At 41.9% G+C, this 17,570-nt stretch overlaps 1 protein-coding gene across 14 annotated transcripts in view; it reads left to right on the forward strand.

Moving 5' to 3' along the window:
• LOC145981874 (disks large 1 tumor suppressor protein-like) overlaps window positions 1-17,570 on the forward strand; it is a 1,252,559-nt gene that overhangs the window by 1,077,551 nt on the left and 157,438 nt on the right. For all 14 annotated transcript variants that reach the window (XM_083115344.1, XM_083115335.1, XM_083115336.1 and 11 more), the window contains one exon: window positions 2,448-2,723. In XM_083115344.1, the coding sequence (XP_082971470.1) occupies window positions 2,448-2,723 (276 nt within the window). The remainder of the gene's footprint in view (window positions 1-2,447; window positions 2,724-17,570) is intronic.

A 17,570-nucleotide genomic window follows, 5' to 3' on the forward strand; every position in this document is an offset into this window, starting at 1 on the left:
TTTCTCTGAACACAGTCAACACAATGCAAAATTGCAATATATTCCAAAAATGTGAAAAGGCTATCCCTTATTCATTGGAACAGTGTGTCAAATTGTTGGATGGCCTGGTTGATAGATTGGATTTTGATAGAGCCTGATCATACCTAGGCCTGCTGTACGTCCCGGATTTTCCGTGACAATACCGGAATGATATCATTTGTCCTGATGTCCCGAACAGTTTCTTCGGGATGTACAAATGTCCTGGAATCGGGTGGGAAAGATGGAATGATGCTATGCAGAACTTTATTTATATTTAAATGCGTAATATTAAAATGCTTATTTTACTAAACAATCGAACTGTATATTGAACCGAGTTACAAGAAGATGCTGCAAAGTCAAACTTCACGATAGCGCCGACGTCTGCTAGCAGCACTGAATTTCAGTTGCAAATATCTTCCATTGCATATTAAGCTGTTTACTGTAAACAGTCAGTGCTTCGGTGCCCGCACTGTTCAGACCGCAGTTCTCAAAGTTTCGACATTGTGAGATAGCAGCTTAGTTCATTATGACAAGATTAATGATATATAGTCGAGGCGCTAGCTTCGTTAACGACGGGCTGGCTTTGGAGTCCACGGAGCGCGCTCACCAAGTGCAACAATCACATTCTAAGCACAGTGTTGCCACATCTACTCTACGCCACCTTGTCCCTCCCCCGCACTAGCACCTTCCCACGGTCTCCACATTGAAGTTGCAAACAACAAATTGACAGTACGGCAACAGCGTATCCCCAGTCAGACTGAGACTCCACTTGGAGTAGACGAGCAGAATGACAGCTGCGCCCATTGACTGAAGGTTGAGTGTGATTGGACGAAAACAATTCGCCCGCTGTTTAATCCCACCCACGTTCGTGGCGGCGGCTTCCTTCAGTTCTTGGACGTTAACGAAGTAAACGCGCGGACTATACTTCGAAGTGAATTTCGGGTCCAGCACCCCCCCCCCCTCTCCCCAACAAGCGTACGGTCAGCAGTGCCCCGATTTTCACTTATGAAATATAGCAACACTAATCATACCAAAAGTTGAACCCCCCGTCGTTACGTGAACTATATATATGCCCATGGTGGTGACGCCAACAGCAGGCAATTGAACTCGATTGAGTCCAAAGATAACACGTGGTTTTGGCCTATTGAAAAGCATTGGTTGTTTTTTTTTTTATTATTGCAAGGTGTAGCTCTAAGGATTGTGACAGCAGTAATGTGATGTTTATCGTACATGCATGTAAAGATGAGATTTCGGGGGTGGATGATTGCATATTCTGAATGCACTAACCTTTTCTGGATAATATCCATAGGTTATAAATAGACACAATCTGGAATGCCGTTCGCGGCAAACAGCAACCACCTAAGGCACAGAAAACATAACAATTGATTCACGTTCTTTTGTACCCACATTTCAGGGTTGCAAGGTTTATGTAATTTATTACATATGTTCGAGAATAACCTACTTTCTCCTTTGTCGTTAAAAGTGCCTTAGTGTGATAACCTGAGGTGAAACACTTCTGTTAGTGACACGTGACAGCAACAGTATTGCCAGTGTCCCTCGTAATATTGTGAAAACATGGATTTTTGGAGCAGCCCATTTATTCCCTTGTGCAAGTTCTTTTTCTGTCAAATTCAATAGATGGCAATTCAAATTGTTCGTTGGTATTGTAAAATGTTGCAATAATTTACCTCAGTGAGTTCTGTGCATCAATACACACGATTTGCGCCTTTGGCAACACTTTGCTTATTTGTTATTAAAACATGCATGTTCTTACATATGTTTGTCTCTCTAAATTTTCCCAATATACAGGGCATTCTCTTGGCAGAAAGCGTTTCTTCTCATTCCGTTTCGCTATTCCGTTATACGGTCGTAAACACCGGGTTGCGTGACTTTTCGGACACACTGTATATTTAACGGTACTCGTTCTTGATTGCTTCTTGCCTTGCACAGCTGAACCAGGAGTGCAAGGAAAAATCTGTAGAATTGTCCAGAAAGAATATTGTTTTCAAATTATTTAAAAGTTTGAGTGGTAACATTTTGAAGTGTAGGCAACTACAATAAAATGAAACACCTCCATCCTGAAGTACTCGCTCTCCTGTGAGGCCTCATGTGTGTTGCCTAACTCGACGGCGATAGCCGAAGTTTATAATTGAAGATTTGCTATTCAAGTTCCTCATCGGAGTTAGGCGGTGACCCAAAAAATGTAACCGAATAAAACTTTTTTGGGCCACTCTGTATAACGCCACGCAGGGAAGCGAGTATTTCAGGATCTAGGTTTTTATTTTTATTGTGTGGGACTACCCTGTGAAGTGATATGGCCAATAAGTCATCTTTTCTGTTTTTTTGGATACAGCAATTCTTGCACTTTGTTTATGTTAAGTAGATAGATAGCTCATTGACTGACCAAGCTCTTTTTTCTCTGCCGACAGGTCAATGGCGACGATGAATGGGAGTATGAGGAGATCATCCTGGAACGTGGCGGCGCTGGACTCGGCTTCAGCATCGCCGGCGGCACCGACAACCCTCACATCGGCGACGACACTGCCATCTACATTACAAAGCTGATCCCCGGTGGCGCAGCGGCGGCTGATGGGCGACTCAAGGTCAACGACACGATCCTCCACGTCAACGACGTCCCCGTTGTGGACGTCCCCCACGCGACGGCCGTCGACGCCCTCAAAAGAGCTGGCAACACTGTCAGATTGGTGAGTTTTTTTTGGTGCTTTATTCTCTCCACTGTGCTGCCACAATTGCATGTGCGTTTGTTTGTTTCAAAGGGACTTGAGTTCGATTCCTGGTGGTGAGAGGCGTGTCATTCTAAAGAATGAGGGGATCTGAACCAGTGTTTGTGCAATTAATTGCTGGGTGATGTAAGTTACTCATCATTCATCCTCTGATGAGAGCACTCGTCATTGGCATGACGAGTTAACGCTTGGCAATGCGAAAGGTACAAAATCAAACTAAGGAACTAAACTGCAGAAAAGACAATGGTCACTCGTTGGGTTTTGTGAACCGTTGAACCTGAATCATGGCTGGGTGCTAGGATAATTACCTGTCTATCTGAAGAATTAGGCTGAATCGAATATACGAAGTCCTCTGTTGGCTTCTCAACTTGTCGACCAGAGCGTCGTCTCACTTCTGACCTACTGCTCTCCAAATACTTCTCCCTTCTCAACTCCAATCCAAGAGTCAGTCCCCTCTCAGCTTGTCTCATCTCTATATCACTAGGCCATCGAGCTCTTCCTCTATGCCGAATCGTGTTATTAATTGCCACTATGCAAACCGCTGACTCTATAAACAGAAGGAACTACCTGTTTTCCTGAATGCTCAGGAGGTTTGCATAGCGCAACACTGTGCATTATAAACATGCCTCAGTGGCTTGAGACAACTGAGAAAAACAAGTGAATGCCCTGGTCAACGTGAAGCATTCAGAGAGACTTAATAAAATAAACATATAATCTTAGGGATTGATACGGAGGCACATTGCCCGCTGGTTAGGATTGCTTTTTAAACTGTAGACTCGCATCCCGATTAGCCTATCTGGGCATAACGTGTACTGAAAACGAAGTTTGGCTGGATTCTCTTGTGGTTGCTTCACAGTTCAAAACGAGGCAAGCAGTACCCCCATCGAGTGGCACTGTAGTGGTTCGACAAACCTACTTGGTGCAGTGTTGCCAATCTCCCGGTAAGAAAAAGTGCCGTATAATCTTTGAAATTATTCTAGATGCTGATAAATTGTGCTAGGATCTATAATAATAATAATAATAATGGATTATTACTACTATTGATAATTAGTAATAATTGTTTTTGGGATGATTGTAATTTTAAGTTTTGCATATACTTTCCGAGATGAGTTAACTTTGAACTAGACAAAGTTGGGAGATGATTCGTGGATTACAAAGCGGAACGTTTGTTTTATTTGTGCCCCACAACTTTCTGCCGATTTCTTGCCATGAAATGTTCCTGGCGTGGTTAACTGGGGAAGAATAAAGATGCCTCTAGTTTTAGCACCTTACCCCCCCCCCCCAGTTTTTTGGAACCCAGACGCCAACACTGGTCTGGATATAATCTTATTAATCATTTCTCAAAAAATCGTCTTTTAATGTGAATTTCACACTCCCAGAGAAGCATGTTTGGAAAGTATGTTAGATTTTTCCATTATACACACAGGGTGCTAGGTGCCAACGAAGCTGAAATTGTGCTAGGTTTAGCATCATTATGCTAGGGTTGGCATGCTTGGTGAAGCCACCGTCCAGTAGAGCACGTATTCCCGCTTTCGGAATTGACGGGGACGTTTAGTAGTGTTCATTCATTCTCTGAAATATAATTCAGATCGAGGTTTTTGATTGCTTGATTAATTTTTTGTTATTTAGCGTTGCTTTACTGCTACTATTGGCTAATCGCGGCGATGCGGATGAGTAGTGTGATGAAATCGATGAACACCCATGACCAGGCCAGGATTCGAACCCGGGACTCTTTGCGTTGTAGCACTCTGTGCTAACCACTTCGCTCAGATCGAGAAGGTAATGAGGGTGGAAGGGATGACCTATTTACAATTTTAAAAATTAAGATGAAACATTCGCGAGGTAACGTTTGCATACAGGAACAACATTTGAGGGAAATTATTGATTGTGGGGGTGTAAGGGGTGCTCCTTCCACGTAGTGCACCCAATAGTCAACCTCACTTCCACGTAGTACACCCTGGACTGCAGACTAAGGAGGCTCTGGTGACAGTATAATTTTGTTTGTGTTGTCCTGTGTTTTGTCCTTATTTGTGCTGAGTGCTCCTTTACAGCCTCAGCTTTTAACGAAAGTCAGAATATTTTATGATTTTAGTTATGCAACGTTAGATTTGATTTGATTTGATTTGATTTAGATTATTTTACTTCGCGTTGTGTGCCTCTTGGCTAATTTGCGAAGATGGGGATGAGTGATGAAATGATGAAATTGATGAATGGACATTCACAAACAACCAAGCCCGACCGGGATTCGAACCCGGGACCCTTGGCGTCGCAGCGCGATGTGCTAACCACTCGGCCACAGGGTCGGGCGCAACGTTAGAGTTGTTATGTGTAACGATAAGGGACTGGCCCCCGTATAATGTGACGGGTGCAAAATAGCCTTAGTGCTGACGCACCCAAAATTTTAAATTCAAATTCAAAAAAAAAAAATATTGATTGTGTTATCCACACTTAAATGCTACCGAGGAAATGTGGAGCCGTCACAACTGAGGAAGCCCATATAATTAGCAACCCACTATGATTAATGAAACGCCGGCCCCTGTGGCGGAGTGGTTAGCACATCGTGCTACGACGTCAGGTGTCCCGGGTTCGAATCCTGGCCTGGGCTTGGATAGTTGTTAGTGTCCATTCATCAATTTCATCATATCGTTACTCATCCCCATCTTCGCAAATTAGCCAGAAGTGTCACAAAAAGCGAAGTAAAATAAAGCAAATCAAATCACAAAAATGATTAATGAAACAAGAAAGATTTGTTAAACCTTTTCCTGCTGCCCAAAGTAGGTAAAATTATTGGGCCAATCATTTAATTAAACAGAATCTCTCCCACTATTGGTTCTTCACGTTCATTGGTGTTTTGTCCGAACATATTTTCTAGTTCACACAGTTCTAGTTGTACCACTTACACCTCTGTCCCCGCTTTTCTTCTCACTATAATTTTTCGCTGCACGTAGCCCAGATTCAGGTCATGATTTTATTGCTTTGGCTACATTTCCAACGATCTGACACACCAAGTTTATTCTTCACATTTCTTTTCCTTTCTGCACGCCTTCTAGCGAGAAAGTTTTGAACTACCAGCTGTTCTCTCGCCCTTTGAACGATATGCGCTGCTGACAAAGGAAGTCAAAGCTATCAGACTTGACAAGAAACAAAACGAATGCTTTCTTGGGAATGTACATGAATTACTCCCCCTCAACCCTCCCTCTGGCAGCATTTGGATATTGCAAGGGTAACATATTGCAATGCGGCGGAGAAATTGAAAAGGAGCCAGGAAACTAGGTTCAGATGGTTTTCCCCAGCCGAAGCATAATTCGAAAGATTTCCTGTGTTTGGTTTTCTCCTTCGAACATAAGTTTCAACGGAGTTTGTTCCCGTTTTCTGTTACTTAAGACTTCAGAAGTAATCGCTGTTATGAGAGGCCAGATTTCTTATGACCCGTGGTAGAGCCTTCCTGTCTGGACAGTTATATACTGAGTTTGCAACACTGGACCATTGCTTCTATAGAAGTTATGGAAACCTATACTTCTGGCTGACTGCCATGGTAAAGCAGAACAGTAGTTGCTGTTCTGAATATTTTTTTTATGCACAGATAGGTTAATCGAGACTGGCACATCAAATATAAAAGGAAGCAATATCGTTTCTAATGAACACCCTTAGTAATACCAGAAAGTGGGGAAAAGCGGAGGGGGTGGGAAGTGGTCAAAATGGCAACTGGGCTGCACATAAAAAAATCTTTCTTTAGCACCACTGCTTATTATTAGTTGAAAGTAGGCGTTGGAAGGCCACACACTCCTACTTTCCACCTAAGAATCGGCAAGCTGTAACCGTTGTTTATTCCACTCTTCCCTAGACGCAGTGTTGCCAGCCTGTTGGTTTTTACCAGCGTTTTTACATAACGGATTAGTCGGTTGGGGGAAATGAAAAATTTCCAACGAACATAAATTTGTCATTTGATTGTCTATATACAATTTAGTTTGAATACGGACATGTGATCTAGTGAGAAATATAACTATGTTACTGGCAACACTACAGCCAGGCCACTGCTTGCAAGGGAGAAGTAGAAAGAAGGGGAGAAATGGTCCAAAGTGGGACTGGAACCTTGACTTTGAGCCTCTTCTATTCTCGTAACAGGCCCTAGTAACAAGCTGTGCATTCGCCTTCATACTACCAAGCATTAGGATTCCAAGCACAGATGAACAGTCATGATCGGTAATAATGAACGTTTGATCATATGTCGAAAATATCAACGAGATAACAATAGAGCAACGAGAATAGAAGCGATAGAGAGCAAAGGGAATATCGAAGCCTTTCCTTACTATTTCTCTTCGCGGGATCGTCGTCCAATGAGACAGGCAACTCGCAACTTGCATCAATTGCGTAATCACGTGGCTCCTCCCAGCCAATAACCGGTTCCTTTACGGCCGATAGTAAGTCACAACTTCGCATTGTTTGCTTCAGGTTGTTTCTTCAAACAATATTACTATTTTTCCAAAGAGTACACGCACCATTTGCTTAAGATGTGATTCAGAGCATTAGCCCATGCGTCTGCGAAGTGTCTACCGTAATATTTTCTCATTTGTTGTATTTGGGACTTCACCTTGAACGGTACTCAACGTACGAGAATATAAATTATTTTTAAAAAACGCACGAGTGACTGCATAGAAAGTGAAAAATGAGTTTTTGTATTTACTTAGTTGTACCCCAACCGTTACGATATTGTAATTGCTAAATGTCGAGCCAGCGTGGAACCCAGCGCATTTGACCTAGCACATGCAGGACAAACATTTCTTCGAATGGCCTGCACATTCACCAGATTTCATAAGAATGTTGTAGTTTTTTAACCCTTCACGGACATCAATAAATTATGCGTTTTAATCCGTGCTGATAAGTTGAAGCTTAGAAATCAGGTTTTTCGATTATGATTGGGGGCAGGAGAGAATCACTCGGTGATTACAATAATTAATATGCACCTGCCAACCATGCTCCCGGTGGCTACCTCATTATCATTTAAACCATAAAATTAAGAGTGAAATTTATGCACTCTTAACCCCAGCGAAACGGCCTCGCATTATGTGCACACCAGGGTTGTTAACGCGAAAATGTATTTGTGCATGTAAGCTCGGCGCATATGATGCGACCTCGTGTCATGAATTGAGTGGCTTATACGAGTCTCCGGGGACGACATGTTTCGGCCTGATCTTGCTTGTTGGTCGGTTATCCCTTCAATAACTCATCTTGAGCGGCCTATTGACGCTGATGTTCCGTGTTCATGGTGGGGTAATTGCGAAAGAGGGTGCAAGGAGAGCTGTTGATTAATTAGTTAGATTATGGTGCTTCCGGTGGTGTACATCGCATCAATTTCCATAGAATAAAAATGCATGGGGTCTGTACTTTCCCCCAGTTTCAGTGCTTGCGATGTGTACATGAAGATTGACTGATATGGGCGTGGTACTTGCCTACTCAAGTACTTCCTTATTTAAGGAACGTGCACTCTACACCAGAATACACTAACCTTTATAGGCTGGCTTCGTGTACTTTTGTGTCCCAAGGAGCCGAAACCACCAATGTGGGCGAATACACTTCGTCAAGGGAGCCCGCAGAGGGACCGATATTAGTGTGGAATCCATAGTTTTCGGGGTCGCTAAGATGAATAGTGATACTCCCTATTCCGTTCAACTCCAAGGAAGATCTGTCACCACTAGGGGTGGGGTTGGGAAGGGGGTAACACGTAAAACGACCGATATTAGTGTGGAATCCATAGTTTTCGGGGTCGCTAAGATGAATAGTGACACTCCCAATGCTGTTGTTCAACTCCAAGGAACCTCTGGCACCCCTAGGGGTTGGTGTTGGGTAGGGGGTGTCATGTAAAACAACCGATATTAGTGTGGAAAAGCATAGTTTTCGGAGTCGCTAAGATGAATAGCGACACTGCCAATGCCGTTCAACTCTAAGACACCCCTGGCACCTAGGGGTGGGATGGAAGGGTGTGACATGTAAAAATATTCTAAAACGACCGATATTAGTGTGGAAAATCATAGTTTTCGGGGTCGCTAAGATGAATAGTGACACTTCCAATGCCGTTCAACTCCAAGACACCCCTGGCACCCCTAAGGGTGGGGGTGGGAAGGGGTGACATGTAAAAATAATCGAAAACGACCATTATTAGTGGGGAATCCATAGTTTTCCGGGTCGCTAATATGAATAGTGAAAATCGCAATCCCGTTCAACTCCAAGTCACCTCTGCATCCCGAGGTTTAGGGGTGGGAAGGGTGTGACATGTAAAAATAATCGAAAACGACCGATATTAGTGTGGAATCCATAGTTTTCGGGGTTTGCTAAGATGAATAGTGATACTCCCAATGTCGTTCAACTCAAAGTTCATTTTGCACTTATTCTAACTAGAATTAATTATTTTCCTGTCTAATAGAAGATTGGGGTAAATAAATACCCGGGCAACGCCGGGCAATCATCGAGTTATACCTATAAAATTGGATGTATATGTGTGTGTGGGTGTGTATATATGTTTGTTCCGGCATAACTCTCGAATGCCTGGAGAAATTTCAACCAAACTTGGTACACGTATCACTTGCAACCTGGAAATAAATTCTATGGGGGTAAGACATCCCTGGCACCCCTTGGGGTGGGGTGGGAATGGGTGACGTAAAAATAATCAAGAACCACCGATATTAAATTCCGCACAAACAGACATCTGTGACTATATGCAATTCGCACAACGATAGCGTTTCTCGGGTTGTCTAACATTCAGGCTGTGTTGCGAATGGAATCCATAGTTTTCGTGACACTCCCAATGCGGTTCAACTCCAAGTTCATCACCTATCGTCATGGGCGGTGAGAGGGGGTGAAAAATAAAATGCCACAAATGACCTAGATTAGTGTCGAATCCATACTTTTCGGAGTCGATAAGTTAATTGGTGACATTCACGATCACATTTAAAATTAGTTACATTTTACACTATAGTTAGAATTCATTATTTTCCTGTCTAATACAAGATTGGGATAAAAAAATACCCTGGCAACGCCAGGTAATCAACTAGTAATAATAATAATAATAATAATAATAGTACAAGGTAAAAAAATGATTTTTTTTAATGACTGAAGGGCAAGATATTAATTTTTACTATGCACCTTCGCGTTCGAAGTGAGAAATCCTAGCTAGAGGGTGGGGGTATTCTTTGCCCACTTTGGGAAAAGGTGGTTGATGTTATATGGATCAACATTGGTGAAATGCAGTTGATGGGAATGAGAATTTTCTTAATCTGGAGATACTCGATGTTCCCCCACTTTGAGCGCTGCTTGCCTCCTGATAAAAAGTTCTGCGGACGGCCTTGCACCTCATGTTGATAAATCTAGTTTGTTTTTTTTTCTAGCTGGTGCCGCCTAGAATACCTTTCACCCGCAGTAGAATACAATGTAAATGTGCAGCACATCTTACAGCGTGGAACTTTCACTTTGTAGAAGCAACGTTTATCGAAAAGACGATATAGAACCGACATATTATCGATAACACTGCATATAGAAAAAAAATATAAAAGTGGAAATCGCATTCTATATTTTCATTGTTAGATGTAAATAGGTGGAAAGCATTTTGAAATTTGATTGGCGTTTGCCTTGTGAGCCTGCGCTCCAGAACACGATTTTTGACGTTCGAGCTGACACCTGGTGGGAAAAGTGGCAACTGTACTTCTCGGAACCTTTCGATTCGGACGATTTCGGCAAAGTAAAAGTGCACTTCCAGATTCTTAGTATATTTTTCTCAGAAACAAGAAGATAACCCTCAACAAGTGTTTGAGGAGGAATGCACGATAAAACACAAAGTAGAATTACACTTGGCAACGTTACTACTGAACAGACTTGCAATGTTTTACTTCCAACTGAGACTGCAGCATCATCACGTAACACAACCTCGAAAACATTACTAGTTCTAAGATCAGCCGCTAGTTGAGCTGCCTGTCAGTATAACTGCCCTTACTGTTTTTCAATACCACCAAGTCGGAAGGGCTCATTCTGTGGAAACCAACACATCACCAATTAATATAAATTACGAATTGTCTTTCTGTATCTATGCTCTAAACTGGTCGCATTCCAGTTGGCCGCTGGGAAACAGCGAATCAGCAATCAGTGATTTTTCTTCGACTGACATTGGACATTTTCGAGTCACAAGACCCTGAACATTTTGAGCGGGAGGAAACAAATGAGCCTCAGATACACCACACGTTGCCAAACGTACTGTAAAACGAGAGAGTTCTCCGACAACGATATCGTCAGCACCAGAAATCAACGGGGGTTAATGGTACAAGTGCACACGTGGTCAAGTTTCCGGAACGAGCACCCACGGGTCAGTATGCAGCTGGCAAAAACAGGAGTACGCTTGGCAACGTTGCTTCGGGAGAGCGATGTTACAGCTTTTACTTCGCAACTGAATTTGTTGACACCCATCGAGCCCCACCCGACGACGATTGGGGGGTCGGGAAGAGTGAGAAATAACAATGCAGGTCAGCCGCCAACTGGAAATTAGACCATTATAGTACTGCATGAAATGTTTTGTATGCCTTTGTACCACGATTACACTACTTGACTATAATCCCATTTGCAACTCGTTTAGCCTCTCTCCTAGTCATTCCAGCATTCTTATAAATTCCATTTCCTAAAATTTTGCGAGCAGTGACGTAGCCATGTCCTCTTTACGAAAGTTACACTTTCGCTCCAAATTACCCCTTTGAGCCCCTCCGCCTCGTCTTTGCCAGTAACTTCCCCCAAGTGCTAACAAAAAAAGGTGGCATTTTCCTTTACTCCACCCCACACACAGACACGCTGTGTGTTAGCGGAAGCGAATCTTTCCCCAGGGGTCGCAAAGCACCTTCTGCCTGCCGTGAAATTTTGATGAGTTGTAAATACCTCGTTCTTTCCTGCCCCCACCCGCTTCTCGCTCGATGACAATGAACCGAGACGTGGGCCCTGCTTGTTGCCTCTTGAGCTCCCAAGGGGAACTTTTGTTGGAACCCCGGGAGCTGTTTTTTGGGTGATTTATATCGTACTCAGGACGTGAAGTGCGGCGGTTTCACTTTGTTCAAGTTGCTAGCTTTTATACCCATAGTTTTTAGCTGTCATTTTCCATCTCGGGTTGACGGGCCACCTGCAGAATGCTAACGCTTTTCTCTCGCCTCTCGTTGGCTGTTGAGTCGGTTTTGAGGTGAGCTGGTACGCGGCGGATGGAATACGAAATGTCCCTGAAGTGTGTTGGTTGTTGTCCCAGCTGACACATTCACTATAGATAGACCGTCTTCATGTGATGGTTTCTTTTTCCCGCCTCGGCTTGACGCCAAAATCGCGTGGGCGTGGCTGGGAGGGCCAATCAGATGTATCTAGTGTTGCCATATCCCGCTATAGAGCGACCACAAGGAAAAGAACCTTGGACGAAAAGTCCCCGCGCACCTTCCTCCCCTTCCGTTCAGCTCGGACCATAAGAAAGCATGCTCCACTCTCCCCCTCCCCTCCACGCGGGAGTGCAGTGCACAGGAGTCCGGGTCTGTGCAAATTTTATTGCTGGTGGGTCCACTATAGAATAGTGTCACTGTTCTTTCCAAACGTCTCTTTCGAAAGCATTCTTTTTGAGAACTGTTTCTTAACCGCCGGGTCGCGGTCCGGTACCGGCTACTGGCATCAATTCAGGGTGGCTACTCGTCGGGAATTCCGGGAATTATTGGCTCCGGGAAATCCACGTGAATTTTTCTCCGTAGACGTAAAAAATTGCAACTGTTATTAATCCAAACCCCATTCAATTTATATATATTTATAAATGTCCTGAGGCAAGTTTTTCACATTTCAGCTTTTACTTTTTGTCGAGTAAGAAGAAGAAAGCTGCGTGAAATATAAAACACAATTCTCTCAATCCGTTTACTTCGTTAGTGTCCTTTGCAGAACAGTCTATTTGACGGACGGAAGATTATTGCAAGATAAGATATCTTGAATTTGAGTTTGAAATTCTTGTCCAATTAACAATTTTTCGTAGATTAGTATTATCCCGTGTGACTTGTGTTTGGAGATTTGAGCCTGAGTATATGAAATGGCAAATGTAAACTCCACACCTTATATTAAATATTTTAAATATATATTAATTTATTATATATATATATATATATATATATATATATATATATATATATATATATATATATATATATATATAATTATGCAATGTTTATTCAATTGAATTTAGAATTGTTGGACACGTTGAAATCAGACATAAACTTTACATTGCTAATATACTCGTATTTATGTGTGTATGTGTGTGGGTGGTGAGAGGCTGTAATACATAAGGCTGAATTAGAGAAAACATCTGCTTCTACCCATGAATTTTTGGAATGTTCGCCTTGAAAACCGGGAATTTTACTTGAATTTTATTATGGTCCTGGCCCTGTAATTACACTGGCCCGTGAGAGATATAGACAAACGTAGGCATAATCGAACCATTAATCTTTGTGATTATACCATAATTTATTTATTAATATTTAATTTCAAGTGTAATGTTTAAAAGTAAAAAGACTTACGTATTTACGAGTGAAATTGTTGTAACGAGGCATCTACTACTAAAAAAAACATTTGCTTATATTTTATCCCTTACGTAACAGTGTACTTAAGAAATATTGTTAGAAATCTCGGAAACAATTGAAAGCGATTGATAATGTTCTTGAGATGCAGGATATACAGAGTGCGATTTGATTTATTGATTTGGTTCATTTTATTTTGCTTTTGTGCCACTTTAGCCTAATCGTGACGATGAGGATGAGTGATGATATGATGAAATTGATGAAGGGACACTCGCAAAGAACACCCATGCCCATAAAACATTGAAATGCTGACCAAGACAAACTTTTATAGTATAAAAAGATATACATAAAAACGTAACGTTTCCACCCTCTAACAGGGTCTTCTTCTGCTGTAAAAGTTTGCCTTAGTCAGCATTTTAATGTTTTATTAACATGGAAACAAGGCTTAACAGTGTTACCCATGCCTTACCCGGAACTCGAACCCGGGATTCCTGGCGTCATAGCACGCTGTGCTAACCACTCCGCCACGAAGATCAGTTGCAGAGTGCGATTTAAATGTACCCACCAAGGACAGATCATTTGGCCTTTCGTAATAAATACAAGCGCTAACCATTCAGCTACGCTGCGTTATGCATTGTTTTACACACTTTAGTCGCGGTTGACTTACCATCTCGCCATCGACAGCCCCAGGTTCGAATCCTGCCCTGATATTTCTTCCCTGTTGTCGCGATTAGCCATAAGTGACAGAAAAGCGACCTAAATTAAGGAAAAAAAAACGAGATTTTTTTTAAAAAATTAACGTTTGCCAATCATAGAATTGGTAAGGGAAAGGGGTGGCACTATTTTCGAAATTGAAAGGTTTTTGCCCTCAGGCACCAAGATAGCGGAGAACTTGCTAGGGAGAAAGTCGATAACCTACAATTTAGGCTTTTGGAACAAACATTGTGCATTGAAATGTAAACAAAGTCGCGGTTTGTGCTTGGTGGAGTATACATATTAGAAGACTTGTCTGTTGTGTGTCATATGAAAGTGAATGGTTGTCTTGCCTAGTGCTAATGCCACGGCCTACTGCCCTCAAAATGTTGAGGCAATATTTGCTCCTTCACTTAGCTTTTCGCTGTTGATTCTGCGGACGTGAAGTTAGCATTTTCTTCCTAAGCAGACACAGTGCTCACTCGTTTTCCTTCAAAACATTGTGTTAATTCCACACAACAGCTAGGTGGAGTACTAGTATAGCTTGCAACTGGGTCGCAAAAAATTGTTTAGCAAGGAATAATCGCACCGTCCCGGCTAAAGACGGACTCTGTACTTTGCCACACACGGGAAGAGTACAGATGGAATATTGCCTACTTCCATTGTCTTATCCTCGGAGACAGCAGTTGCAAGAACTTTTTATTTCTTTTCTCCGATTGTTTTGTCCTATGATGCAATGAAACTAAGGTTATGTGCAGGGACGTCCCGAAAGATTTTCCAAGTACTAAATTATACAAAATATACTTGTTTCATATGGGTGTCCATAAATTATCTTTACAACTTTAGACTTTAATAACTTGAAAACTATACTAGATAATGACAAACGGTGTTCAACCAACATGTGGCAAGAAAACTCATAAAGTTTTTTTTTATTTTCCAGGTGACACAGATTTGACGAAAATTGTGGACGCCACAGGAAAAAGCTGAGTGTGTAGCCTGGTTTATAGAGACGAAGTCCGATACCCAAGTGCAACGAAACTTTCGGACACAGTATGGAAGGGAACCACCATTCGGGCTTGGCATACGTCATTCATGGAAACGGATAGTGTTGTCCATATACAGGGAGCGGGTCGGCCATCTGTGTCAGACGCCAACGTGGACAGGGTGCGGCAGGCGTTTGCACAGAGTCCGACAAAATCAGTGCGTACGGCGGCCAGAGAGTTGGCAATGCCACGAGCAACAGTGCACAAAGTCTTGCATAAGAGGTTACGTCTGTATGCCTACAAGGTGCAGCTGCTTCAGGCACTTGGGTATCGGACATCGTCTCTATAAACCAGGCTACATACTGAACTTTTTCTTGTGGCGTCCACATTTTTCGTCACATCTGCGTCACCTGGAAAATAAAAAAGAACTTTATGAGTTTTCTTGACACATGTTGAAAACCGTTTGTCATTATCTAGTATAGTTTTCAAGTTATCCAAGTCTAAAGTTGTAAAGATAATCTATGGACACCCTGTATATAAACTTTACTTTTCTTATTTTAATTATTCAATAAATTTTAAATTCTTTATCTATTTGACATTAATTTCCTTCCTTTTATACAAATTTTGCTAAGCTAGATAATGACTACGTGCTGTTATATCTCTATTCTTGTACCATCTTATTACGTATTCATGTAACAATAACAATACATTATTGATTGATTTACATATTAAATTAATATTGTTTAATTTTAATTAATTGTAATTATTTTAATTATTTTATTATAATTAATATGGTTGCACTGACGTACCCATATTTTTAATTTCAATCAATAAATAAATGAGGATATTAAGGTAAAGAGTGACAGTTTCGCACCAGATGGACACTGCTACTGAAAAGAGCAAAACCGAGGACAAGAGAGTATGAATTTCTCTCCATGTCGCAAGTGGAAGCGGTTTTTTAAAGTTTTAATCTATATACGATCGGTAAAAAATATGATGAACACTTATTTATAGACTCTCATGTATTCCTTATGAACAAACAACCTCAACTTCCGGCTAATCAAAGGGTTCGATACTCGGTGGAGGCACATAGTGGTTCGGATCCCACTTTAAACTGTAGGTCCAGTCCCGATTAGCGTTACTGTGCATAAAGTGGACTTAGAACACCAAATCAATCAACCAACCAACCAACGGCTAATCAAATGGAAATTTTTTACTTTTCCTAACACAAACAAAATCTTCAATCTGTCCTGTTCCCGCTGATGTGTTTTTCTGAACCATCGAAAGTTCGATATTCCCAAGAGAATAGGTAAAATAATACTCTCATGAGCGTAATGCTAAGTTTTCTCCTCTTCATATGACCATCCAGCGCACAGACCTCTCTTTCCAAAGCCCGTGGGGGGGGGGGGTCTGTTTCGGGTTCTCGCAACGGTCTTGACGTGGAAACTGTTCCTAGTCCCCTTAAGGGAGTTCTTTTTTCAACAAACCACCCAAGGTTCATAATAAATTATTTCAGTTTGTCATTCTCCAACGATAGCATAATTACCTATCCTAATTAACGTGCGCTCTGCTATAGAATTCCGAATCGACGATTCGTGATATTATTTCGTGTATGATACAAGAAACTAGATTACCCTTCACCAGGTTTTATTTATGAGTTCTTGTTGGCAACGAGGAAGATGCCGAATGAGACTTTTCCCAACAGACATTCGCTTCCGTCGCATCTCTCTGCTTTTTCATCTTCTTCAGGTAAATACAAGTAATCTTCAACTTACCGCAGGAAACCGTGTAAGTGGATTATTAAAAACCTCTCTTCCTGTTCCCGGTTTCCTTCGCTCAGACCCGCCTTTATCCTTTTCGTCTCCATCGAAGAAGAAACCCTGCGGAGTATTCTTTCCGCCCCAGCTAACCTCTGAGCAAGTGCTGCCATATGTACGCGAAAATACGTAGCTGAATTGAGGTTAAAAATCGAACAGAAAGATTAGCGACTCCCGCTACCCGCCAACGTTTTTTTCAGAGCGCTGTTGGCTTCCACAGCCGTTGCTTTGCATTTTAGCAGGTGAAGCGAAGGCGACAGATAAGGTTTAAAGCTTTCGATGAAAGAAATATCAACTTTTTACACTAGTTCACCAGACTGAGGGAAATTGTTTGGAGACGCGTTCAATTCCACGCTTATTTATGGAGGGTCGTTGGTTCTTTGGAAATCTTTAAAATCAGTTGAAACATTAATCTTTTATTTGCACAAACGTACACGGTTAGTAAGCCTCAAAATAAAAGTAATAATTCTTAATAACATTAATATAAATTATATATAAATGTGTTTTTAGTTCAGTAGAGAATCACTCTGACTGCGACACGGAAGACCCGGGTTTGATTCCCGGTGTAAATGATCACAAGGGGGAATTTTTCCATCTCTAGGGTTCACCCAGCCTCAAATAAATGCGTACTTGTAGGTACGTAAAGGCGGTTCGGAGCGTGGTGCTTATCACATGACCTTCACAATGGCCGAGTCGTGAATGTGTGGAACCCCCACTTCGACAATCTCCTGAGCCTCCATGGCTTGTTGCAGT

This window comes from Lepisma saccharinum, chromosome 30 (genome assembly GCF_977018435.1).
Source record: "Lepisma saccharinum chromosome 30, izLepSacc3.1, whole genome shotgun sequence".
Lineage (NCBI taxonomy): Eukaryota > Metazoa > Arthropoda > Insecta > Zygentoma > Lepismatidae > Lepisma > Lepisma saccharinum.